The 25,122-nt window shown below is 53.2% G+C and overlaps 1 protein-coding gene across 1 annotated transcript in view; it reads left to right on the top strand.

Moving 5' to 3' along the window:
* Positions 1 to 25,122, top strand: part of COL4A2 (collagen type IV alpha 2 chain) — a 156,894-nt gene that overhangs the window by 27,388 nt on the left and 104,384 nt on the right. Inside the window, exon 4 of the mRNA XM_018056363.1 lies at positions 22,648 to 22,728. Within this exon, the coding sequence (XP_017911852.1) occupies positions 22,648 to 22,728 (81 nt within the window). The remainder of the gene's footprint in view (positions 1 to 22,647; positions 22,729 to 25,122) is intronic.

The following is a 25,122-nucleotide window of genomic DNA, read 5'->3' as shown; positions in this document are numbered from 1 at the left end:
CCCAGAGCGCACTCAGACTCAAGTCCATTGAGCTGGTGATGCCATCCAACCATCTCATCCTCTGCCACCCCTTTCTCCTGCCTTCAATCTTTCCCAGCATCAGGGTCTTTTCCAATGGGTTGGCTCTTCCCATCAGGTGGCCAGAGTATGGAAGCTTCAGCTTCAGCAGCAGTCCTTCCCATGAATATTCAGGACTGATCTCCTTTAGGATGGACTGGTTGGATCTCCTTGCAGTCCAAGGGACTCTGAAGAGTCTTCTCCAGCACCACAGTTCAAAAGCATCAATTCTTCGGTGCTCAGCCTCCTTTATGGTCCAGCTCTCACATCTGTACATGACCACTGGAAAAGCATAGCGTTGACTAGACGGACCATTGTCAGGAAAGTGATGGCTTAGGAACAAGTATGATGCAGCCAACATATTGCAGATGTTTTGTTCAGGAAGAGCCTCTAGTAGCATGAGAAAATGCTACACGTTAAGAAAAATGAGAGTGCAAGCTTTCATATAAAGCTTAGTCTCAGTGGTGTAGAAAGAAGTATCATACAAGGGGAAAGGCCTCAGGAAGGATGCTGAAACACCCTCTTCCGAGAACTGGGCCCCTCCGCCTCCTAGGGCCGACTCTGCGTGAGCCGGCCCACGAGCCCTGTCCCCAGCTGAGCAGGGAGGAAGGGACTGAGCCTGGGACTCAGGGGCCTGGACCGTCCGTCTGTCTGTCCCTTGCCTTGTGTTCACTTCTACCGTGCGTTGCAAAAATAAGAATATTATTAACCGCTGTTAGCAACGCAGTCTGACTTTCCCTGTACTCAGGTCCTTCTGAACTACCTTTCCACCTAGAACTGAGATAAATGAAAATAAAAACTAGGAAAGTTCACATCTGTGTCAATTCCCAGAGTTTAAAAATAAAAGCAAAAGGAAATTTTTTTTTTTTTTTGGTCTTTCAGCTGTTTCAAATTATTTCCTCCACTACTCTGGAACACTGATACAGAGAATTAAAAGTTGACCATTTCCTCTTTTCCTGGAAAATATTCTAATGACTCTTTTGATATCATGTCTGATTGTGGGTCTCAAGCAGAGCCAATCTTTCATGAACTTGCAGGGAATTATAATGGGGCTACACTTGGGAAGCAGAATATAATGGTGCTATTCATGAAAAGAGATGAATTCAGGGAAAATGGGGGGGTGAATATAAAAATGAAGTGGAACAGTAGGTTTTTATAGGCTTCTTGAAGCAAGGGACACTTTGGAGGACAGCAGAGGAAACTGGGCTGCCCAAAGCTGCTGTCGGTGGAGGCGTCGTCCTGCATTTTATTTCTGAGCCCTGCCCCGGGCCAGCCCTGGGCTGGAGTGGAGTAAAGTGTTGAACACGCAGTTGGTCCCTTTATTGGGAAAACGGGTCCCATTTTATCCACGTCGAGCTTCCCTGGTGGCTCGGATGGTAAGAAATCTGCCTACAATGCGGGAGACCTGGGTTTGATTCCTGGGTCGGGAAGATCCCCTGGAGAAGGGAATGGCAGCCCACCCCAGTACTCTTGCCTGGAGAATCCCATGGACAGAGGAGCCTGGTGGGCTACAGTCCACGGGGTCACAAAGAGTCAGACACGACTGAGCGACTCACACACATTTATCCACTTCGAGCTGTGCTAGAGGAATACAGGAGGAGCCGGGACGTCACCAGGCACCATCACCTCTGCAAATAGCTTCTGGGGAGCTTCCTTCCCGAGGATGTTTCAACATTTTCTAGCCACAGCCTTGATTCCAACGACCGTCTGAAACGTCAGTGCCTCACACGCACAGCCAGCTGGAGCTGCCCGAGACGGCCTTTCATGCCCTGCTCTGTCTGAGGGTTTGTGAGGAAGCACCGCCTCTGTGGGCAGCACAGTGGTGCCCGTGTGTTCCATGGACACTCACACTGGTGCCCGTGTGGGCTACAGCTCGTGTTCCCAGATGCTGCTGTGAGTGCCGGCATTGGGCAACCATGATGACTCAGTGGGTCAAGGAGAGTCGGGGGAAGGAACGGGAACCGAGGTTGTATTTGTATGTATCTGTTCATGCACCCCCTCCTTACAATACAGCGCTGCACACATCTGACATGTGTGTGCACAGTGTGTGCTCATGGCTCATATACACGTACGTTTCCGATGTGGTGGAACGCAGCCCAAGGATAATAAGTCTGTAGTTCTGGAGGGGAGCATGGGTACTGGAACTTTTGGAAGCACCTACGAGGATGCTACTAATCAGAAACCACTGGTCCAGTGAAAAATTCATTGGAAAGACTGATGCTGAGGCTGAAGCTCAAGTACTTTGGAAGGCCTGACTCACTGGAAAAGACCCTGATGCTGGGAAAGAGTGAGGGCAGGAGGAGAAGGGGGCGACAGAGGATGAGACGGTTGGATGGCATCACCGCCTCGATGCGCGTGAATTTGAGCAAGCTGCAGGAGCTGGTGATGGACAGGGCGCTGCAGCTCACGGAGTCACAGTCGGACACGGCTAAGTGGAAAAGATGCTGTGCTCTGCTGTTTGGAATCATAAAAATAAGATTTAGGATAGGTTGTCTCAACCAAAAATACCCAGTGAGGGCCAGCAGCTGACGGGCAGTGGAGACTCAGGCCCACACGGAGGTCCAGCTGCACCTGCCCTGGCTGGGAGGGCGCTGGTCCCGGGCCCAGGCCACAGGCCCGCAGGCGGGGCCCCAGGCCAGGGATCGGAAGTGGAGCTGGATCAGGGGTCAGAAGGAAAGCCCGCTCGCGGCAGGTCCGGGCGGGCTGCCTTGGAACCCGCTTGGCCTGGTCCCGAGGCTCGGCCTGGCCTGGCGCTTTGGAAGGCCAGGGCGTGGACGTCCCGCACCCTGGGCCTCAGCCCAGGGCCGTCAAGCTCCACTCCGAGTGGCTGACCACGGAGGCTCTCCAGGACGAGCCCGGCGCTCGGCAGAATTGGAGGGGCTCGTGTGGCTGAAGGTACTTTGCTGCGTGTGCTGTGTTCCCAGGACATTTTTCAAAAGAGCTTAGAAGAGAGCAGACACTCGAACTGGTAAAAATGCAGCTTTGGTGCTTGTGGAGAGTAAACGTAGCCCACTCAGTGAAAATGCTCTGAAACTCGGGGGCGGGACGCCCGCAGCGGGAGGTCGCCGCTCTTGGTGGTGCCTTGCTGTTTCACGGGCTAATGGCATGATCTTACAGACCTCTGGGACCACAGGGGAAGCTTTTCTAAGTGGGCCGTCTACCACTCGAGGGGCTATTGCTAAATTATATCCTAAGCCAGTTTTCTAAATTTATTTTTTTATTGATGTACAGTTAATTCAGTGTTGTTAGTTTCAAGTGTACATCAAGTGATTTAGTTATACAGATACGTACCTATATTCTTTTTCAGATTCTTTTCCATTATAGATTACTACAAGCTATTGGTTTCGTTGCTGAGAGTCTGAGCAACCCCACGGACTGCAGTGCTGTCTCCTCTGTCTGTGGGGTTTTCTGGGCAAGAATACGGGGGTGGGCTGCCGTTTGCTCCTCCAGGGGATCTTCCCGACCCAGGGATCTAAGCCCTGAGCTGCCAGGGGGGCCTACAAGACACTGAGTCTAGTTCCTCATGCTGAGCTGATTTTTAACTTAGATCTTTTTTCATGAATGCTTACTGAGTCAACTTTACATGCATTTTATAGTCTATAAACATTTCATCAGTTGATTTGTAATAATTGGAGAAAAAGATCTTCTGTAACATACAGGGGGAAAGAATACTGAGGCAGTGAAGGCTGGACAGTTAGTCCCCAAGAAAAACTCAAGCTGAGAGTCTCAGGCAGGTGGTGATGGGGATCCGATACCATGAGCTGGTCAAGAGGGCAAAAATGGAATGAAAAGCAAGTGGGGTGTGTGTGTGTGTGTTTATGTGTGTGTGTGTTCATGTGTGTGTGTTTGTGTGTGAGCGTGTGTGTGGGTTCATGTGTGTTTATGTGTGTGTGTGTTTATGTGTATGTGTGTTCATGTGTGTGTGTGTTTATGTGTGTGTGAGCGTGTGTGTATGTGTGCCAGTGTGAGAGAGAGAGCAGAGGACGCATTACCAAGGGCACAGGTGCTGAGGCAGGACACTAACATTCTGAAACTAAAGGCAGGAATGGCGTGTGGACCGGTAGGCCTTCCCCTGAAGAGGACGAGAGCCAAGCGCACGAGTCCCGCCGGAGGAGGGCAGGTGCTGCCAGCCTCCCAGCTGTGGAAATGGGGGTCTTTTCTGAGAGGCTGAAAGTGAGACCCAGGGGGCCCCTCAGATGAGGGCGAGTGCAGAGGAGTCAAGGAAATCCGTGACTTTCCCAGCCTGGAAGGGCGCTTTGCTCTCCTGAGTGGCTGGCCTGAGCTTTGCCAAAGGAAGAAAGCCTTGGGCTCGCTGTCCCCTAAAGACGGGCGCTGAGCCGATGTCTGGGCACCGCCCCCTCCCCCCCCCCCCCCTCGCCAGATTTGGCTCCACCAGCCTCCAGCTCCTGGCTGCAGCTCCAGCTGGGAGATCACGTCGTGTGTTGAATAAGAAGCCGGGCTTTTTGTTTGGGGCTTTGTTTGTTTGGTTAAATATCTGCTGGACAGTTTTTGGAAGCGCGTGTGCCCCATAAAAGGTAGCAAACTGCGCTCTTGGATCCCCGTCCGGCCTCCCCCCGCCGCGCCGCCGGCCAGCCTGCAAGGCTCCTCCCCCGAGGCCGTGGGGGGAGCGGAGATCGTGGCGGGGCGCGATGGGGCCACTTATTTCAGATATCTTTCCTGTTACTGGCTTGTAAGCGCATAGAGAGAACTCAGAGAGAGTTCAGTTACTTGTTTCTAAGTGAGTCAGAGAGTTGGCAATTCTTTTTCAACTGTTAGGCAGAAAGTCATTGTTTATGGAAAAAAAGGACCACATTCAGTCGCTGGAGGAGGATGCGGTGTGTTATCACCATGATGAGAAGATGAGAGTTCCAGATGCAGGAACCCAGGGCACATCCCAGCGCTCTGGGATTTGCATTTGGTATTTTTTTAGCTCATTATAGTTGGTAGATAATTGCTTTACAATGCTGTGTTGGTCTCTGCCATATAGCAACGTGAATCCGCCATAGGTATCCATATGTCCCCTCTCTCCTGAGCCTCCCTCCCACCCCCACCCCACTCCACCCCTCTAGGTTGTCACAGACTGCCGGGCTGGGCTCCCTGTCTTATATAGCAGCTTCACTATTAAGGCCTATCCTTAGATGCAGGAGATGGTAAAGAACCCACCTGCAGTGCAGGAGACGCAGGTTGGATCCCTGGGTCAGGAAGATCCCCTGGAAGAGGAAATGGCAGCCCACTCCAGTATTCTTGCCTGGAGAATTCCATGGATGGAGGAGCCTGGTGGGCTACAGTCCACGGGGTCGCAAAGAGTAGGACACGACCTAAACAGCCACCTACTACCCATCTGTTTTGCTTACGGTAATAAACATGTTTCAGCCCGACTCTCTCAGTTCTTCCCACCCTCTCCTTCCCTTGCTGTGGCATCCAGAAGACTGGTATTGATGAACCTCCTTGCAGGGCAGGAATAGAAACACAGACCCAGAGAATAGACTTGCACGTTGCTGTTCAATCTTGGGCGGGCCGTCTAGAATCTCTGGGGCACCCAGTTTGCTGTGACGAATGGCTGAGAACAGAGGTTCTCCTGCGTCTGAAACCTGGCCGGGTCAGCCTCAAACCCCTTGGCTACTTCCAGACCCCACCAGCGGGGTGCTCGTCAGCCCGCAGTCTTCACCATTCTCTTCATCTGTAAGACTAAGATCCTGAGAAAAAAGAGCAGGTCTTCACCAAAAACAGGCTGGGAGTCCCTAGAAATGATTATCTTGCCAAGTGCTTCCAGTTCCAAAAATCTAATGCTTGTCCTGACACGCCCGGGGCCTCGCACAATACCAGCGCCACATCGGGCCATCCATGGACTCAGGAGGAAAAATCACTGTAACTGATGGAACCAGGGTTGGGGGGCCGTGCTGCTGCTCGGCTGGACACTCCAAGCAGTGACAGTCTGAGCATTTCCGAAGCATTGTTGACCTTGAACATGTTCACAGGGTGACACTGGATAAGCCAATAACACATCAGATTTCTTGGCTTTTATGGAAACTCTCCTGACCCAGTATAGAAGAGCAATGCTGTTTACCCTAATCGGACAGGGGTCCATCTTGGCTGTTTATGGTACCATTGGCTTGACTGGAGCCCCTGAGGATGGGTAATAGGGGGAGGGGCTGATGACCGGGCTTCATGGTTTAAAACCTGAGAACCTGGGGTCCAGTGGTCGCCCAGAGCCAGAGGCAGCCGCATCTAAGGACGTAATTCCGTACGTAGAGCCACAGATCAACCAGCAGTTCTGCTGTGAGCTGGCTTCTTATCTAGCAAATCAACCTTTTCCAAAGACATCATTCTAACACTATAAAAGGAAGGACAGAGGAAAGTGACCAAAAGACCCAGGGATATAGGTGAGGAAAGCACCTCGGCTCCTCTCATGAGGTTCAGGTTGACTCTGCCCACTGACCCTGACCTTGGCGTCTTGTCTGAGTTTCTGGGGCAGCATTTTCCACCCAGCCAGGGCCCCAAAAGTCCAGTCCTCCAGGCCGATTCCAGGAGAAAGCAGAGCACTCCTGTAATTCATGAAGACTCTCTGAGGAGCAGAGAACTGTCGATGGACAGGGAATATCTGAAACTCCTCAAGCCCACTCTGTCCTTGACTGCTCCGTGATCTCACACCAGACTGCAGCTTCTGGTCTGGTGGGTGTGCACACAGCCGCTGATGGTCTCCGGGCCTTTCTCCTGCCGTTGTCTGCTAAGTGACCTCAGAGACACCGCTGGCTGGGACTTCAAAGAACTGCCTCCCTTCCTGAATCTCTTAGGGTGTTTATGGGTTGCTACCAAGGAGAGGAGAAGTATTGTCTATTAAGGGCAAAGATTGCAGAAAGCTGGTAGGAGAAAGAGCCAGCCTTGGCACGGGTGCCCAGCTGGGGATGGTACATCAGGGAGCCAGCCTCTGCCTGGCAGGAGTTTCCTCCCGAGGCTGATGCTTTGGGTAAAAGGAAGCTCTGAGTCGTGACGGCGTCGGCAAAGAAGCAGGGCTGTTCCACTTCAGGAGTGTTTGTCCAAGGGGAGCAATGGCCAGCGTTGTCCTGGAGCTGGACTCCTGGGTACCAAGGTGTCTAAGCCACCGGTTCATGGAGTGACCGCAGTTGTCAGCACTCCTGAACGTTGTCCCCCGAAGCTCTGTCTTGCCTCCCCCACTTTGCATCCGCAAACCTGTTCCTTCTGCAAACACACCAGGAAACCCATCAGCTGGAGAGCCGGTCCCTAGGGATGTGAGCATGGGCCTGACTCCTAAGCTGATGTTGTTCAGTCGCTCAGTCATATCCCAGTCCCATGGCCTGCCGCACACCCGGCCTCCCTGTCCTTCACCTTCTCCTGGAGCTTGCTCAAACTCCTGTCCATTGAGTTGGTGACGCCATCCAACCATCTCATCCTCTGTCACCCCCTTCTCCTCCTGCCCTCAATCTTTCCTAGCATCAGGGTCTTTTCCAACGAATCAGCTCTTCTTATCAGGCAGCCAAAGTATTGAAACTTCAGCTTTAGCATCAATCCTTGAAGTGAATATTCGGGACTGATTTCCTTTAGGATTGACTGGTTTGATCCACTTGCTGTCCAAGGGACTCTCAAGACTCTTCTCCAGCACCACAGTTTGAAAGCATCAATTCTTTGGCACTCAGCCTTCTTTGTGGCTCCTAAGAGCAGGAGGTTACCAGGTGGACAGGTCACCTGACATCTGTAAACGACTGGAAACATACTTTAATCAGGAAGGCAGGTCCACTGAAACAGTGCAGATAAGCAAGCAAAATTCGAGGCGAAAGCGCAGCAATCCCGGTGAGAACTGCATGCCCATCGGTGCCCATGTACTCCCTTGCTCACAGTCCAGTTAGAGCTGGTGTGGTGATGTTAAGGGTCTTCTGGTGAGCTCCTAGTCTCCCGAGGGCAGGGCTCTGCCTGGTCCCCTGTGGACCTCTGGTCCTCAGTGAGCGTGACAGGCTGTAGGCGCTCAAAGATGTTTCTGGAAGACATTTGGAAGGAGCATCTCTCTGGTGATGAAAACCATCCAGTGCTCCGCTTCCTGGGGAGCGGGGCGAGAGTGTCTGGTCTGTGTGCTGGGAGAGGGGCCAGGTGTCCAGACCCGGGTGCCATGTCCGGTGGGCGCCTTTCCTCTCCGTCGCGGGCGTGAGGACTCTCCCGTCTCTCCTCCTCCCCAGGTCAGTCCAGCTGCCAGAGGACCGACGCTTCCTGGCTTTTGTTGCACCATGGGCCACACTCTGTTTTGAAAGGACAGGAGCATAATAAAAACGGATATGAAAGAAGGGCCCGATGACATCACTGAAAATATTTGAGGAAGTCCACTCTTGGGGATGTTTACAGTCTCAGCATGTTCGTTGTTTGTAATATGATAAGAGCACTTTTGATACATGGGGGAATTACAGGCCTTGTGGCTCAGACAATATTCGTGAATTTTTATCTTGGGCTCATAGCGACGGAAAGAGAATAGGAGGTCTTGGCTTGCGTCCCAGATGACCTTGACTCGCCGGTTGACCTTGGGTACAACTTTGAGCAGAGTTGAGCTGCTTAAGCCGTGCCTCTGCCAGCTACTCGCTGAATAAAAAGAAGAAGAATTCCATTATTAAAGATGAGTTAGCTCAGGAAATGTTTCCTTCTCAAAAATCTTAACTTCGGGAAATTGATGGTACACAGAACTTAAAATATCACCTCCCCTAGGTTAACCCCGTGAGCTCTGCATGGAAGCAGCTTTCCGTGCCTGCTGTTAGAATGCAGACTTTCAAACACTCAAGTGTCTGCACGAGCAGCCATCTCCCTAAGCAGTGAAAACACGGCACTCTCTGTGTCCTGGACTTCCCCGACGGCTCAGCAGGTGAAGAATCTGCTGGCGCCGCAGGAGACACCAGAGATGAAGGCTTGATCCCTGGGTCGGGAAGATGCCCTGGAGAAGGAAGTGGCAACCCCACTCCAGTTTGCTTGCCTGGAAAATCCCATGGACAGAGGAGCCTGGCGGGCTACAGTCCACGGGGTCGCAAAGAGTCAGACACTAATGAGTGACTAAGCACGCAGGCACTGTGTCCTAGGATCTGAACCGTGAGCATGGAGATGAGCCGGCACCTCCCCTTCATGGGTGACACGGAGCAAAGGTCAAGGAGCACTGCCTCCTGCCACGTGCCGGGCGCTGCGCTGAGCTCATGCCCCAGGCTCATCTTTCCTCCCCGCAAGCACCCTGCAAGGCTGGGGTGGCGGGCCTACCCATGTGCAGATGAGGGGACTGCAGGGCTCAAGGGAGACGGTGGGGCTCACGGCCGCAGGCCCTCCCTGCGGCCAGGGTACCACCAGAGTGCACCCCTCGGCCACGTCACAGTGGGCACCGCACGCCAGCAGAGTCGTGGGGCTGTCGGGGCCCGCAGAGACCTCACCCTCTTGCCGGGTGAAGTTCAGGGTGAAAACACTGGATTAACTGTATCATGCATCAGTGTGGCGGAACTGGCTCCCAGTCCTGGAAATGTGTGCATCTAATTCTGAATTAGCCTCGCCAACGGAGGGCAGCACCGGAACTCGGTCTGGAGCTTCCCTGGTGGCACAGTGAATCAGAATCCGCCTGCCGACGCAAGAGACGTGGGTTCGATCCCTGGTCCCAGAAGGTCCTACATGCTGCAGGGCGACTGAACCTGGGCAACAGCCACTGAGGCTGTGCCCCAGAGCCCAGAAACCACAACTGGGGAAGCCTCTGCAGCAAGAAAACTGGAGAAAAGCTGGAGAAAAGCCCCTGCTCCCCGCAGCTGGAGAAAAGCCCCCGCTCCCCGCAGCTGGAGAGAAGCCCCTGTTCCCCGCAGCTGGAGAACGCACCCCGCAGCTGGAGAGAAGCCCCCGCTCCCCGCAGCTGGAGAGAACCTGAGCAGCGGCAGACCCTACACAGCCTAAAATAAAATGAGATAAACGGATCACGCCTTTCAAAATTTTAAAAAGTCAATCAATCAACCTTGGTGTGAACCGAGTCCAGGGAGGTTACTCTTTGGTGGGTCCATTTTGCAGTTACCGTTGTACGTGTCCGCTGATTGTAGCCCAGAAGCTTGAGATTAAAACTTCCAACAGCCTGCTGGGGAGCAGCAGGATTGAAAGGGAAGCATGGGATTGAAAATTCCCTCTTGGAATATCCAAGTGGACAAACACCCAAATGGGTCATCCTCACACAGACAGCATCATTGCCTCTGCGTGGAGCAGGACCCTGACACAGAGCTGCCGGCCTGGGTAGGTGGTTCCGCGGTGACTTAGGGTAGGTTTTACTCATGGAGCCGCCAACGTGAAGAGAAAGCTGCTAAGCTCATAGCAAAGGAATCTTACCTCGCTGCTAGTATGCAAAGGAGTATCACACGGCCTCAGAAGCTGCCAGATGCGATCACCTTGGCCAGGTTTGTGTACGAGAAAGGGCAAGGCAGAAATTCAGAAATTCTAGCCCAGAAGTCAGGCCAGCAGGTATGTGGAGCGGCTGCAGTTTTAGTGTGGACCCTCCACTGGCCCGGAGCCCCGAGACTTTGATCCAGGGAGCCATCAAGGTCACTGAGATGAAGCCGCTCGGATGCAGACGTGAGCCTGCCCAGGCAGACTGCCGGAGCTCCTCGCGGGCCAGAGCGAACCCACACCTGCCCTGCCTGGGCCGGTCCCGCCCAAGCAGAACAGAAATCTTATTGTATTCTGAAAAGGCATTGCAAAGTCTCTTTTCTCCCCGTTCGTCTCAGATTTTTCCCCCCAAATTTGTCACCGAGGGAGGGGTTGGGACAAAGCTCTAAGGCTGGGCATGGTTCTCTGGAATAAATAGCTTCAAGAGATGTATCCACTTCATTTCTTCAGAACAATGTGAAATATTCACTTCGGACTCATAGCCAGCTCTCACCACGTAGACATTTTCATTCATTGCCAGAGACCCAAGAACCGACATGCTGCATAAATAAATGAAGTTTTGCTGTAGGTGGTGTGTGAGCTGATGCCTGCGCTGAATGAGGTCCCGGTAGACTATCTCTCATAGCTGAGGAAGGCGTAAACAGAGTCGCCCATAGATATTTAGGGCATTTTTTCTAAATATAACCTGTGAGACTCTTTACCGTGTGTACACAGAGTTCTTACCTCCAGCTATAATTATACGGGTGGCCTCTTAAAAGCTCCTGATGAGTTGTTTTCCTCAACTCCGAGACAGAAGACACAGAACTCTATCCCTCAGGCTATGAACATGACCGAATGGTATTAGCCTTCATCAAAAACAGTCTCTCTCTTTTTTTAAAGGTCGCACCACACGACCTGCAGGATATGAGTTCCCTGAGCAGGGATCGAACCTGTGCCCCTTACAGTGGAGACTCAGAGTCTTAACCACTGGACTGCCAGGGAAGTCCCCAGAATAGTCTCTCCTGCAGCCGATTTTCCTGCTATTGATCGGAGGAGAGCGCCGGCACCCGCAGGAGCTGTTTTATCCTCCAGTCGCTGAGTCCTGTCTGACTCTTCGCGGCCGCACGGCCACCCCACGCCAGGCTCCCCGTCCTTCCTGAGCAGGGAAGCCTGGATGAACCGGGAGGAAGAGCTTTGCAGTCCGGCCTGTGTTGCTGGCTGCATCCCATGTAAATACATCTGCGGGTGGAGAGCTGCTGATCAAGGGGAGGACGGTGTCGGGGAGCGGGGTCAGTCGGGCATGTTTTTGGGGGGCACACTGGGTGACGCAGGAGCGGGAGGAGGTGGGGTGCGAGATGAGCCCCGGGTGCACAGTGAGCTCCCCCAGAATTCCGCTCTGGCCTGGAGGCCCCGGGGCCCTGCCTCTCTCGCTCGGCTCCCCTCCCTGGCCCGCCTGCTGCCTGGGCCTCCCCGCCTCTGCCCAGCGGCTGCTGCTGTCTCTACCGAGCACTCTTTACGCCTCCCGACTTCCACTTCCATCAAACCACTGCCCTCACTTCTCTGTACGACACAGCACTGCACTCCATGCAGCCCTTCCTGACTGAACTGGAGGAGGGCCGGGCAACCCGCTCCAGGACTGTGGCCTGGGGAGTCCCATGGACAGAGAGCCTGGTGGGTCCCAGGCCGGAGGGTCGCAAAGAGTCAGACACGACGGAGCGACCTACACTTTCACTTTCACTCTCTTGACTGAACGTGAGTTTGACGTGTCTGGTCAACCATCCTCTCACTTCTACTGGGGTGAGACATAGTGGCATTAGTGCCCTTGCACAGTAAGCAGATCCAGCCAGTCCATCCTACAGGAGATCAGTCCTGAGTGTTCACTGGAAGGACTGATGCTGAAGCTGAAGCTCCAGTACTCTGGCCACCTGATGCGAAGAACTGACTCCTTGGAAAAGACTCTGATGCTGGGAAAGATTGAAGGCGGGAGGAGAAGGGGAGGACAGAGGATGAGATGGTAGGATGGCATCGCTGGTTCAGTGCACATGAGTTTGAGTAGACTCTGGGAGTCGGTGATGAACAGGGAAGCCTGGCGTGCTGCAGTCCATGGGGTCGCAAAGAGTCGGACCCGACTGAGCAGCTGAACAGAACACTAGCTCCCTGGTTCACAGCTACCCAGGTCTGCCGCCAGCCCTGTTTCTCTGTGCTCTCTGTCCGCCTGAGGTGTCATTGTGCAGAACGTGAGGGTCTTTCGGAAGCAGTCCCATGTTACGCTGTAGCAGAAACACCAATACATACAAAGAATGAGCAGGGCCGAGATGTGGAATCCGCAGGAGCTTGACTTGCTTGACCCCGAGGGCGAGTGGCTGGTGTGTTCGAGGGAGCGGGTTTCAGCTCTGCGGATGGGGAGGCCAAGGCAGGAGGGAGAGAATTCCAGGCCGCCAGTCGCCCCTTGATCCTGGACTTCCAGCCTCGAGCGCCAGGATCACTACAGGCCTGCTGGTTATAAGCCGCCCGGGCTGGTATTCTGTCAGAGCAGCCGTGAATGAACACAGGGCCTGCGTGATTAATAAAAGCCAGAATGGTGACCACCTGTATTAAGGATGGAGGGACGGGGACTTCCAAAAATTGGTCTACTGACGGACCCACCAAGGAAACCCAAACAGCAGACAAACGATTTCAAACGGAAGCGTCTATCCGCCTGGGCGCGTGTGTGCGTGCGTGCGTGTGCGCATTGTGTGTGCATGTGTGTGTGTGCGCGTGCGTGCGTGTGTGCGTGTGTGCACGTGTGTCGTGTGTGTGTGCGCGCGTGCGCATTGTGTGTGCATGTGTGTGCGTGTGCATGTGCACGTGTGTGTGCTGCGTGCATTGTGCGCGCGTGTGCGTGTGTGTGCGCACGCGTGTGTGTGCATTGTGTGCACGTGTGTGCACGTGTGTGTGCATGTGCATGTGTGTGCATGCGTGTGTGTGCACGCGCTCCTGCACACCAACTCCTGCAAGGCGGCCAGTGTGCACACGGGCTCTCACATTGTGCACACTCGTGGCGGCATTGCAGAGGCATCAGGAAGACGGGCTTTAGTGATGGGTGACCTGACGCCGAGACACAGCCAGCCTGCCTGAGTCATTGGTCAGACTGACCTTGCCCCGGCCACCGTGACCACAGTGATGGAGGCCAAGGGGAAGATAAGGGAGACTGAGAGTGGGGAGGGGCTCTTGTGGAGACCTGGACGACCTGTTCCAAACACTGGATGAGCAAAAGGTCCCGTTCTCACATGAGACTTTTGAGATTGTTCCATCCAGTAAGTCAACATCTAGGGAAGCCCTCAAGAGCAACTTTTGGAATCAAAGGAATGAGCTCTGGTTCAACGTAGAATTGAGCCATAGACTCATAAACATGGTTAAGGAAAATAAATCGGATGTCGTAGGAGCTGAGACCGTAGCTGCAGCAAGGCGCTGGTGACAGATTCCAGAATGTGGACAGGAAGCAGACGTGAACGGGGGCCGGAGCTCCGGTGAGCTGGACCTTAGGTGATGCGAAGAAGCACCTTCAAGTGGAGACCGTCCGCGCTCCGGGCGGGACCTCCTTCCTGCCTCAAGGCGGGATCAGCCCCGTTTGCGGAGCCCCTCTTGGGCCTGCACCCACTCTTGAGGCCACCGGTCGAGCCCACTGCCCAGCCCACCCTAGCCTCTGTGGTCCCTGGTTCTGATCACGGCAGCACACTCGCCTTCCGTGTCCCTGTCGCTTCTATGCGTGCGTATCCAGTTGCTGGGCGAGATGAGTCATCTCCGGGTGTGCACTGGGATGGAGGAGCCGCAGGGAGGCCTAGACTCACTTCGGGTGAAGCCGATGTGAGAGGGAAGCGGGAGGGACGCTTCTGGATGGAGCAGCCCGCGTAGACACCAGCAGCGCCTCCCACCCAGGCCCCCAGCAGAGGGGACACGTGGGGGCCCCTGCATCCCGTCTCGGGAGAGGAGGCAAGGCCGGGGGGTGGAGGGAGTGTGATGGGAGACGCCCTCGCTCGGCCAGGCGGCCCACTTGCCTTCACCTGCAGCGGGCCCACCCGCACTCTGAGATCATTCTGGCCCTGGGCGAGGTGTTTCTCAGGGAGCCTTGGCTGCTCCATGCTCCCATGTTGCTGTCTGGGGCTCCAAGCCAGCAGCAGGGCCTGCGCCTGTCTCCGTGACACCTCAGTGTGAGGGCGCCGGGGGCCTAAGCACCGGCGTCACCCCACAGATCTGGGCGGCCCCCGCCAGCCCCATCCTGTGGTGGGGGAGCAGAAGGGAGCGGACCGCCCCGCCTGGACTCCGCCCGGGCCCTCTGCTGATACTGCCGGTCTGTGGCGTCCGCTTCCCAGCTTTGCACGCGCCCTCAGGGGGTTCCTCACCCCAAGGCAGCGGCTGTCCTCAGCCTGCTCTCAGCGTCGCATGTATAAGCGGTATTGGGGAGCGTGTTCTGGCCTTCGGTCTGCCGGCCACGCCCCCATCTTGTCCAGCTCCTGAGATGCTGCTGGGGTCTCTCTGCGTTAGCCCTGCCGGCCGGCCCCCAACCCCAGCGCTGAAGTTCAGCTGGTTCTGCTGTCCTGTCGGCTGTTACTATTGTTTAGGCACTTAGTTGTGTCCGACTCTTTGCAGCGCACCAGGCTCCTCTGTCCGTGGGATTCTCCAGGCAAGAATTCTGGAGTGGGTTGCCATTTCCTTCTCCAGGGGACCTTCCCGACCCGAGCCTGGAACCCATGTCTCCTGCGCTGGCAGGCGGATTCTGGGAAGCCCACTCGCTGTCTTGCTGATGGCAGGTTCTATTAGGAAAGCACACCTCGCCTCTGAGTCGCCTGGGAAGAAAGAGGAGGTGGAGAAGGGGGCTGGTCACGCTCAGGAAAGCATCTAAGTGCGCAGGTTTGAGTGGAAACCCAGGCGGCTTGCTGCTGTGAGGCAGGTGAGGGTCCCCAGTGCTGCCCCTCCCGGGCCCGCCGGGCTGCGGGGAGGAGCAGTGGCCTCCGCAGGTGCCCACACACCCGGGCGAGCCTAAGTGAGCTCGTGTAGGCCTGACGACTGCACCCGGAAAGGCCTGTGCCCAGCATCTCCCCTTGAACTGCCGTCGTCCTGTCGGGTTCCCGGTTCCCATCACAGCATCCTCTCCTACTTCGACGTTGCTCAGTCGCTCAGTCGTGTCTGACTCTGCAACCCCGTGGACTCCAGCGCGCCAGGCCTCCCTGTCCATCACCAACTCCTGGAGCTTGCTCAAACTCATGTCCATCGAGTCGGTGATGCCATCCAACCTTCTCATCCTCTGTCATCCCCTTCTCCTCCTGCCTCCAATCTTTCCCAGCGTCAGGTCTTTTCCAGTGAGTCGGCTCTTCGCATCAGGAGCTTCAGCATCAGTCCTCCCCTGTTGCCTCCCCCAGACCCCCAGCCTAGGAGGAGGGATCTCACCGCACTCCCTGGTACTCGGTCAGAGCCCCCTGGGGAGGCTCATCTAAATGGGTGACCCCTTTGTCCATCAGGCACTCCGCTGCTTTCGGCTGGTGACGATCTTGGGACCGTTCTAGAGTCACCATGCTCATTTTGGGCGCCCCTGGGAGTTTGGACAAAGGCAGCCCTACTCCCTGGACTTCCCGCCCGGCTTACAGCGGAGGAGGGTTTTGTTGTGTGGAGTGGCTGCGCTCCACACTTCCTCTGCCATATACCCTGTCTTTCTAATACTATGTTGGAATGATTTCCTTAATTTCTAAAGCTGCATGTGCGGAAATGGCTTATATTTCCTGTTTTGATAAAGTAATAGAACTTTACTGGGAACTGTGTTCCCAAGTTGGCTTTCTCCTTGTCGGCCTCTTTTTGGATTCGAAGGATAATTTTAGAAAGTCCAGCTTGCCTGGACTTGTGACAAAGACAAAGACTTGTATAATTTTTTTTTTTTTACCTAAAATGTGAAAGATGATTACTGTTTAACAAAAAGGAATGTTTGTCTTTTCTGTCGGTTAGAATGGGTTATTCAATAGCGCTCCATACAGGAAGCTCCAGTTGAGTGCTGGGGGCAATCAAATGGTAAAATGTCTGTAAATTCTTTTTGGCTGGAGGTAGGTTGGCTTAAAAAGGCTTTCTTGGACAAAACGTTTCTTGGAACATGTGGAGGACAAAATATTCTTTGTTTCAGGACAAATGAGTTTTGTTCTCACATCTTCATATAACTTTGATTAATACTCAGTTCTTCTGTGCAAGTTGAGAACAATGGTGAGCATTTTTTCCTTCCGTCTGTATGTATGGTATCGACTTTAAAGAGCATCCCGTCTGCAGACAGCAGGGTGCATGTCCATGGATTCTGTGGTCTTGATATACATGGGTGGTTCACACGGGTGGCTGAGAAATAGCTGGTCTGAAAGCGCCTAAGTCATTTGTGTGTTTTATTTTCTGACATTCAAGTGGTTGTTTAAGCCTGTTTTTAAGTGTCCTGAATATCTGGCATCAGGAGGCGTGGCGCTGAGCGGTTCTGTCTATGTTGGAAATGGGGCTATTCCCCAGATACCTACTGCTCACCACGCTGCCAAGGAAGCGCTTTTCCTCTCTGCTCAGTCCTGCCCAATCCCTGACGAAGGCAGCGTGATACTGGCTTCTCCTGATGCCTGTAGATTGCTCCAACAGGAGGCAGGGCCAGCTGCAAGTGGGACCGGGCGTTCCCTTAATCCTGCAGCTGCCACTCTGGACCTGCACTCTGACTCTTCCCCGCATTCCAGTTATAAATGGCAGAGCCGTCTCTGCTGGAAGCCAGGGAGCCAGTGGCTCAAGGCAAGAAACTCCCTCCTTGAATCTGATAGATGCCTGGTTCAGGAAGCTAGAACCTGGCTTTGCTTAGAACATTCCATGACTTCTGTTCTCTCAGACACAAAAGCTTCCCCGGGAATCTCAACCATGCATCTGGGGGTGATCTGGCTGTCTCTCGGATGAACTAAAGCCCATGCAAATAGATGTATTTTTAAATCATTCTACAGTGTAGTGATGCCAAGATTCAGACAAGGCTCCAAAGAAAAGAATTCCCATGTAAAAAGCTCACTAAGAAATCTCTTGTTCAGAGCTCTCCATGTTGCCCTGGAAACCATCTGTTACATTCCGTTTGGGTAGAATATGATCCAAGGTCTCTAGAGAATGTATCTTATGCCTTTACATTGCCAGTTGGCTCTTAAGCGATCCAAGTCATTTCCAGTTCCTTGAATTTCTAATCAGCACAGCAATGCTGGCTACCAATTCAGAACAGCACAAAATTCAGCAAAAAAAAAAAAAAAAAGAGAAAGAGAGAGTCTCGAAAGGATGTTTTGACTAAGGAAAAAAGAACTGAAATTTTTGGCCCTGTGGTTGATTATAAGCTCGAACTGAGTCCTGAGTACTCAGAGCCACTCTGAGCACGCCCCAGGTGGCAGGGTTCAAAAGATGTCGAGGGCTGGCACGTGTCTAGAATGGTCACGCCTGGGTCCGCCTTAGGCAGGGCTCTGGTGACCCTGCAGGAAATGGCAGTTTCTGCTCCACTGAAGAGATGGCTCATTGTCTCCAAGCAAATCCCCTTTCTCAGAGCCCGCCCATCATCCCTGCTTACCTGGAAGCCCTGCTGGAACCCTGGGCCGGGGTCTGCGGTCCTGAGCGGCACCGGGGCGGTGCCGATGAGGCATCCACACAACAGGGGGAGTAGCAAGGGTCTGGAGGGAGCAGCGTTTTATCCAGCGTGGAGGGATTGCCTCTTTGACGCTGTGTCCGAGCCTCCCCTCAATACCAATCCGTCCTCCCTGCCCTCCTCCTTCCTTGCCAGCACAGGTTTTGTTCCCAGTTGTCAAAGGAGATTACCTGCCCTTCGTCTCCTCCGGAGGCAGCACAGAGACGTTCCTGGTTTACTGGGCTCTTTACGTTCAGGCTGCTTCTCTCTGACTTCCCCAAACTTAATTCACTTTCATCTTTCAAAACCACTTCCATTAGCCCTGAAGCACTTTTTGAGATGTCAAGATTGGACTCAAACTTTCTCCAAGGTTGGGAGTCCTTGCAGCGTCCTTGGTTCCATTGGCCCGTGAGCTCTTGCCTGCCCTGAGATGAAGGACGTTCACACCGGGGTGAGCGCTTGGCCAGCTCAGCTGGTCCAGAACAGGGGCTCTCCAGGAGCTTCCAGGCCCTGGAGCTGCGTCTCCCCCTGAGATGCTGGGTGACCCGCAGGGGGCTCAGGGGGCGCTGCTGCTGGAGTATTGCTCTGCACCAAGGTCCCAGCGGGAACCGAGGTGGGAAACTAACAAGCAATGGATTGATGTTTCGGAGAGAGCTTGGCCCTGACGGGTGGAAGCATGCTGTCCTGGAGACCCCGAAGTTGAAGGTCTGGACGGGGCTAGCTTGTCCTCTGCGAGGGTGGTGGGCAGACTCTTGAGGTGGGTGTAGGTGGGGAGGAAGCACGTCATCTCTATTAAGGCGCTGACAAGAGGACCCTGGTGTGTCTTTGAGTTGTGTTGAGTCACGGAATCAGGGCTGGACCTGAGGGCTTGGCTTGGGCAGTGGTTGGTCTGAGCTCTTGTTCTCCTGTTGGGGGGGTGGGCAACTGGGGCTGGAACAGACACACATAGCCCTTTACACACTCCTCATCTGAGAGCCTCAGGAGGGCATTTGTGTCTTGAGAATGTTCCAGAGCCCAGGTCCTCTGCAGAGAATGCCGAGGCTCAGCCTGAAACTTGTTCAGCCTCTAAGAGACGTCTGGAGCACGTGCCCTGCCCTAGAGAAGTAAATACTTCTGTTCATCCTGGAGGCCTGACATTCCAGAAGGTGGCACTTAGGCTCTTGTTGCTGTTGGAATTCTTAAGAGCCCCTCTGTGGGATGTGTGGGACGCTGGTGGAAACTCACACAGACACACACACACACAGAGACATACACACACAGAGACATACACACACAGACACACACACACAGAGACACACACACACAGACTTACACACACACAGACATATACACACAGACATACACACACACAGACACACACAGACATACACACACACAGACACACACAGACATACACACACACACAGACATACACACACACACACAGACACACACACAGACATACACACACATACAACACACAGACACACACAGACATACACACACACACAGACACACACACACAGACACACACACACAGACACACACACAGACACACACACACAACACACACACACAGACACACACACACAGACACACACACACACAGACACACACAGACATACACACACACACACACAGACATACACACAGACATACACACACAGACACACACACACACACACACACACAGACACACACACACAGACACACACAGACACACACACACAGAGACATACACACACAGACACACACAGAGACATACACACACAGACACACAACAGACATACACACGAGGGCTGGAATTTCCAGGATGGAAATTGGCTTATCAGGTGGAGGGCTACCTCTCAACAGTGTCTCCCCCACGTCCTGAGTCATGGTATCTGAGCCCTGGGCTCATGGCCGAGAAGTATGGAGACTGGGAGTCTTCAGGCCTGCAAGCCTTGTTCCCAAAGCAGAAAGCACTGTCGAATTTTGAGCAGGTTATGAGCGCATGTCTGTAACTAAATCCAGTGCATACCCTAGAGCTAGAACAGAAAGTCTGTTAGGTCGATTTGAAGCCATTAAAGTCGTTTCGACCATTGATTTATATACAGGGATTTGGCAAGTGGCTTTAAAATCAAAATTAAAAATAACATGTGAAACCCCAGCTGGGGAATAGGAGTGTATGCTTCTCACTTCAGCCTGAGGAGTCCCCCTACCCTTTCCAAGCAACTGGTAAGTGGATCGTGATCGTGTGAGCCGAGTTCACCTTGCCCGCATGCCTATTTACGCCCCAGTCGTGCAGAGGACAAAGCCCAACGCGGTGCATCCAGGCTTCTCGCTTTGGTGCTCAGAATAATCCGCACACCCACGACTTGGCCCGCAGCTGGATGTGTAAACACCAAATATCCAGGGTCGGGCGGTTTTAAAATGAGCCCCACTGTAGTTAAACACTGAAGCCATACAAAATTGGGCAAATACCTAGAATCGCATTTGGAGGGCATGAAAGGACTTTATCCATGTTTGTGCGTGTGAGCTAAGTCGCTTCAGTCGTGTCCAACTTGTTACGACCCCATGGGTTGTAGCCTACCAGGCTCCTCCATCCTTGGGATTTCCCAGCAAGAGTACTGGAGTGGGTGGACATGTCCTCTCCCAGGAGATCTTCCTGACCCAGGGATCGAACCCGCGTCTCCTGCATTGGAAGGCACTTCTTCACCACTAGCACCACCTGGGAAGCCCTCTTATCCATTCGCGTTTACTCTTATGCTCTCCCGTCGCCTGACTCAGCTCAGAAGGATACCAAGAGTCTCAGAAGACTTTAGAGGTGCTGGTTTCTGTCAAGAGTTTGAGATCTTCAGATTTTTTTTTTTTTTTTAGTTCTTCAAAGTCGTGACAGATGCAGCCGATGTTAGATTAGGGAAAGAATAAAAGCAACAAATATGAGACTCTCCAATACCGCCCCTCCACAGAAAGGACTTGGCAAAGGGATGTGTCCTGTCTACAGAAAGGACGCTGCATCTCTGATGAGGCCGATGATGCTCCTGCCAGGCAGCGTGGAGGCAGAGCTCACTTGTGCCCCCCAGCATTGACCGAGCAGGAGGCTTGTGCTGGCAGGAGGCGTCGAGGCGGCCAGGCAGCCCCATCCGCATCTCCCCGTGAACCCTGGGGAGCCGGGAGAATGCTGACCAATGTGTTGGCCCAAAAACCAGACAGAAGAACTCCCCAAGGGACCCCGGTTTCGTCACTGGGACTCAGCTCGGAAGGGGAGGGCTGCCCTGGTGGAATGTGATGCTGATGAGCTGGAGCGGTCTCTGTAGTTGGGGCCGCTGCTTGCACGTTAGGTCTGGCCAAGTGCTCACCAGGGCTTACTGCACCCAGGGTGCCCGCCAGATCGGCTCCCTGCGGGCTCCGGACCACCTGGCCAAGAGTGAGGAGCCAGATGGAGGATCCCCGGGGACCAGCTGCACTAACTCACCTGTTGGGGGTGGGATTGGGCTGCAGGTGGGCATAGCTGACGGGCTGATCAGAGAGGGGAGAAGGAGGGCCAAGCTGATCGTCATTTCTGAGTCAAAACGCTTAGTACCATGGACACTGTCTGAAGGGAGGAATTCAGACACGGTCCAGTCTGCAAGTCCATCTCATGCCTGAAACACTGACACAGAGGGCAAGAAAGGCCTTTTTCCTTGCTGGAATTGTCTAGCCAGAGAATTCCCCCCGCTATCGCTAAAGTCATCAAACAGTGACATCTCAGGGACTGGCGCAAACTCCGACGATATCACCCCAACCCAGCTGAATAAACACTTAGAAGAAACCTCACCACCAGCCCGCCCTCTCTGTACCCCGAATTAGCACGTCGCCGGGAAGGGAAGGGGTGGGGACTTCTCCGTGGATGGTGGTTCCCTGTGATGGGGGGGGAGGGTGTGTCATCCCACCAGGTGTATTTGCAGATTCCGCCTCTGGATCAGAAGCTCGCCCCCTGCAATTCAGTAGGTCTGTGCTTTGTCACGCGGCCCTGCAGAGTGCCGCGGGCAGTCACCCTGACCATCCTACCCAGCCTCGGACGTCTCTCCCAGTACCCACCCCCGACCTTTCCAGGCAGAATGAAGCCTGGAGTTCCTCCTTGAAAATAAAGCGACTGACACCTTATCCGAGGCTCACTTCACACAGGATCCCTGGATAATGTTCTCCTTGACTTTTGAGCCCCAGGACGCAGCTTGGCACCTGGCACTTAGTAGGCACTGAAAAAAGGCTAATTCACCCTCGAATGTGCAGCACCAAGGGTGGCCTTGATGTCGACCGTGGACTTGGGGTGGTGATGGTGCGTCGGTGGAGGTTCACCGATTGGAACACTCGGCCCATCTGGTGAGGGGCGTGTTGATAGTTGGGAGGTGTGGGCAGAAGGAGCTGTGCGTCAAGCCGCCATACCTTTGCTTACGGACCTCAAACTGCTCTAAAAGTTAAATCCTGTTTCTTTAAAGACTGACTGAGTGTTTTGGCTGATAGTTGTCACGCGTGAAAGGACTGTCAGCAGTGGCGTTCGGCCTTCGCTGTGGTTGGAGGGCAATGGGTAACGTTCTCTGTGCTTGGGAACGTTAACGTTAACGTTCTCGGCTTCATTTCTGCAGGGTGTGAAGAAACTGGACGTGCCTTGTGGAGGCAGAGACTGCAGCGGGGGCTGCCAGTGCTACCCTGAGAAAGGAGGGCGGGTAAGTGATAAATATTGTCTTCGTTTTACTTCCATTTCGTACCAGGTGCTGTAGATAACCTGATTAAGTCATTTGCATACAATCATAAGAAGTTCAATACAGGTGAGTTCATTTCCATGAAGCAAGCAAGAACAGGATGCAGAATTGAGTCTATTTATGCCACTTTCTCAATAAATTGAGAACAGTGTTGGCCTTTTCAAGCATCTTCTCTCTTGCTCATTGTCATAAATACACGTGTGCATATATGTGTGCATAATGCAATTATGTTTAATATTTATAGTATATATAAACATATATTTTGTAAAAATATTGCATAAAGAAAGCAGTTGCATTTATACTCTGATATCTATTTAAACTAGAGGGCATTGGCATTGAACCACCATGAATACATTGTTGTATTTATACCCTGGTATCTATTTAAACTAGAGGGTGCTGCACTGAACCACTGAGACTCACTTTGACTTTTGAATTACCCCACACCTTCCCTGAATGCCTCTTATGTACAGGCAATTCACAGGTAAGTCAGAGAGAAAAGGTCGCCTCGAGTTACCACAGCATCCGGCAATGCTTGAAATGCGGGCCTGATACTTGAACACGTTTCATCCAAGTGTTGCTTTGAAAGCTGATATTTGAGTCTCGGCATTGCTGAAGTTAAAGGTTTGTTTATATTCATGTGTTTAAGACCTCTTTGGCGCGTGGCAGTGTAGGGAGCAGTTTTTCATCTTAGAACACGGTCTCTCGAGTCCTTGCGCTTTGGGATAGCTCCTTCCCCTCCAGGGCTCACCCACGTCCCACGTCAGGTGGTCAGAGGCCTGTGGGACTTCTCGCCTGCGTCTCTCTGTCCTTGCTGGAATCGGGAATCATAGCCATCCTCGGGGGTTCCCAATGAGCCTCAGCAAGTTGAACCCTTGTGTTTTAAGTCGCCATGCCCCGCCTCGCCCACCAGGAGGAAGAGATGACTGGTTGGGGACCCAGATCTGTGGCTGAGTGTCAGGTCCTGCCTCCTTCTGGACCCGAGTCCCCACCCCAGAAGTCAAATGGTCAAAGGTGTGACGGGCCCCCTTTATAGATGCGGGGAGCTTATGTGCTAACACGCAGCCGACCATTACCTTGGTGCAATGATCACAGCGGAGGAGTGGTCTTCTGCCCGGAAATCGAAGCTTCCAAGAGTCTCCACGGGCTGGTAGATCGCGTCAGTTTTTGCTGTGGTTGCTTCCTCTGCTCTTGGCAGGGACTCAGTGCTTTAGGAATTGCTAGTTGAGGATGCTTTATCAGCATTTCACAAGGAGAAGTATTTTTAAATATATGGAGGCCGTTCCATGAGACTTAAAATTCCCCTGGGGTTCCCAGCTATAGATTTTCCCAGCGATGCTTCCGGAGCAGTGGCGGAAAGCCTGCTTGCAGGCTCTGGCCTCCCCAGCTCAGCTTGCTCAGCCTTATACGGGCACAGAGAAGAGAAACCAGCGCCCTGAGACCGCACGTGTCTGTGAGACCTGCCTGTGTCGGAGGGAGCCTGGCTCTGGGCCGTTCTTCTCCCTGGGATCCACCAGAGAGAGCCCAGACAGACCAAGTAGAAGGGGACCGGGTCTGTCTCTTCTCACTGTTTGTGATTAGCTAACGTGGGACCAGTAGGCGAACACCGATGCTTTTACAAGAACGCTTTTCTCCTGTAAAGACAGTTCCCTCTGAGCGTTTCCATATGCGATACCGTCCGCACAGCAGCCGATTGTTAAAGGACACCAAGAGTCTCCTCAAAGAGGTCATTAGAAGGGAATTTCTACAGGACCCCAGGTCTATTCTCATTTACTAAGTTTACAGCACAGGCGTTATTTCCTGTCACCCCTGATTAAGAAAATGCCTTGAGTCTTTCGCCGCCTTGCCAGAACGCAGAAAGTGACACCTTCTGGTTAATTTCATTAACACGGGTAACCTAGCACGGGCTTGACTTTAATCTGCAGACACATTATCAAATGAAGTCAAATTAAATTGAGATTCAGCAGTTGTCTGGGTAGTTGGTTCAAGAGCCAGGGATGGTGATTCCCCCCCACCCCTGTACCGGGATGGCAGGGGTGTTTGGAGTCACTAAACTCACTTTCTGGCCCACACAGATCCAAACTGGGTGATTCTAAGTGAGGCTGCCTGACTGATTCACACATGATGTTGAATATTGATCAGTAAGGGGATAGGCATGACTGACAGTAAGAAGCCAGAAAGAAACCCGCTGAGAAGAAGTCGCTAACTCCATTTATCACTGTCTACGGGGAAAGCCCAGTGCATCACCGAAGTTATTCATTGTTAGGACAGTCGCATAGACTTTATTAAATCTTTTATGAAAACAGAATGTCTGGGCCCATTCCGCAAACCTGGTGGACGTGTATTAAATCTTTGCCAATT

The sequence above is a fragment of the Capra hircus genome, chromosome 12 (assembly GCF_001704415.2).
Source record: "Capra hircus breed San Clemente chromosome 12, ASM170441v1, whole genome shotgun sequence".
Classification (NCBI taxonomy): domain Eukaryota; kingdom Metazoa; phylum Chordata; class Mammalia; order Artiodactyla; family Bovidae; genus Capra; species Capra hircus.
This window is presented reverse-complemented; position numbering and strand designations above follow the sequence as displayed.